Here is a 1184-nt window from a genome sequence, read left to right as displayed (position 1 = left end):
TATGGGGGGATATGGGGTGTCTATGGGGGGATATGGGGGCATATGGGGATCTATGGGGTGTCTATGGGGCTCTATGGGGGGATATGTGGTGTCTATGGGGATCTATGGGGTGTTATGGGTCTCTATGGGGCTCTGTGGGGCCCTATGAGATCTCTGTGGGGTGTTATGGGTATCTATGGGGAAATATAGGGTTTCTATGGGGAGATATGGGGTGTCTGTGGGGGGATATGGGGATCTATGGGGATCTGTGGGTCTCTATGGGGCACTTATGGGGTGATATGGGGTGATATGGGGATCTATGGGGTGTTATGGGTCCCTATGGGTCTCTATGGGTCCCTATGGGTCTCTATGGGTCCCTATGGGTCTCTATGGGTCTCTCTCCCCCTTCAGCTCCGCGCCGTGTCCCTCATCCAATCACTGGACGCCGTCAGACCAAAGGGGCGGAGCTTCCCCTTTAAGCCCCTCCCCCAGCTCCGCCTTAAAGGGCCGGTCCCCAAATCTCCCTTTTCCCCCCCAAAACAATAAAGGACAAAACCAAGATGGCGTCGCGTCGTCGGCCATCTTGAACGGCCTCCATTCATTCATTAAGGTACTACGAGCTGTCAATCAAACCCCCCCCCTCCCTCTCCTGATTGGTCGGTTGAATTAGGGGGCGTGGCCTGGCTTAGCCCCGCCCCCTTCCCCCCTTTTTAACCCCGTCCAGCGGGTTTTTAAAGGGGATTAAAGGGGGGGAGGGGGGTTTTAATGGCCGCCATTATAAACCCAACCCCTTATATTATAAAATAACCCCAAAAAACCCTAAAAAACGGTAAAAAAATGGCCTTAAAATTAAAACGTTTCCGTCAGCCAATCAGAGCGCTCCGCTCTGCGGAAGGCCCCGCCCCCTTTCATAAGCCACGCCCCCCTTCAATAAGCCACGCCCACTTGAATAAGCCACACCCCCTTTAAGGCTGAGCCACGCCCCCTCATTTGCATTGCTCGAAGCCCATTGGCTCGCACGACAATGGGGGGCAGGGTCAAAGGGAGGCCACGCCCACAAGCACCATATAAGGGATGGAGGGGAGGGGTGTGGCCACACGCTGCGCTCCCATTGGCTGTGCTCCCCCGAGGGGGCGGGGTCTAAATGTGGGCGTGGCCTGCAGCCCCATTTAGGACCATTGGGGGGGGCGTGGCCTGACCATATA

At 56.0% G+C, this 1184-nt stretch overlaps 1 protein-coding gene across 1 annotated transcript in view; it reads left to right on the top strand.

Annotated features, from left to right (window-relative positions):
• MRPL52 (mitochondrial ribosomal protein L52) overlaps positions 1-584 on the top strand; it is a 3761-nt gene extending 3177 nt beyond the window's left edge. Inside the window, exon 5 of the mRNA XM_015850934.1 lies at positions 391-584. Within this exon, the coding sequence (XP_015706420.1) occupies positions 391-525 (135 nt within the window). The 3' untranslated portion in view covers positions 526-584. The remainder of the gene's footprint in view (positions 1-390) is intronic.
• Positions 585-1184: the final 600 nt, after the last annotated feature.

Source organism: Coturnix japonica, unplaced genomic scaffold (genome assembly GCF_001577835.2).
Source record: "Coturnix japonica isolate 7356 unplaced genomic scaffold, Coturnix japonica 2.1 chrUnrandom593, whole genome shotgun sequence".
NCBI lineage: Eukaryota > Metazoa > Chordata > Aves > Galliformes > Phasianidae > Coturnix > Coturnix japonica.
This window is presented reverse-complemented; position numbering and strand designations above follow the sequence as displayed.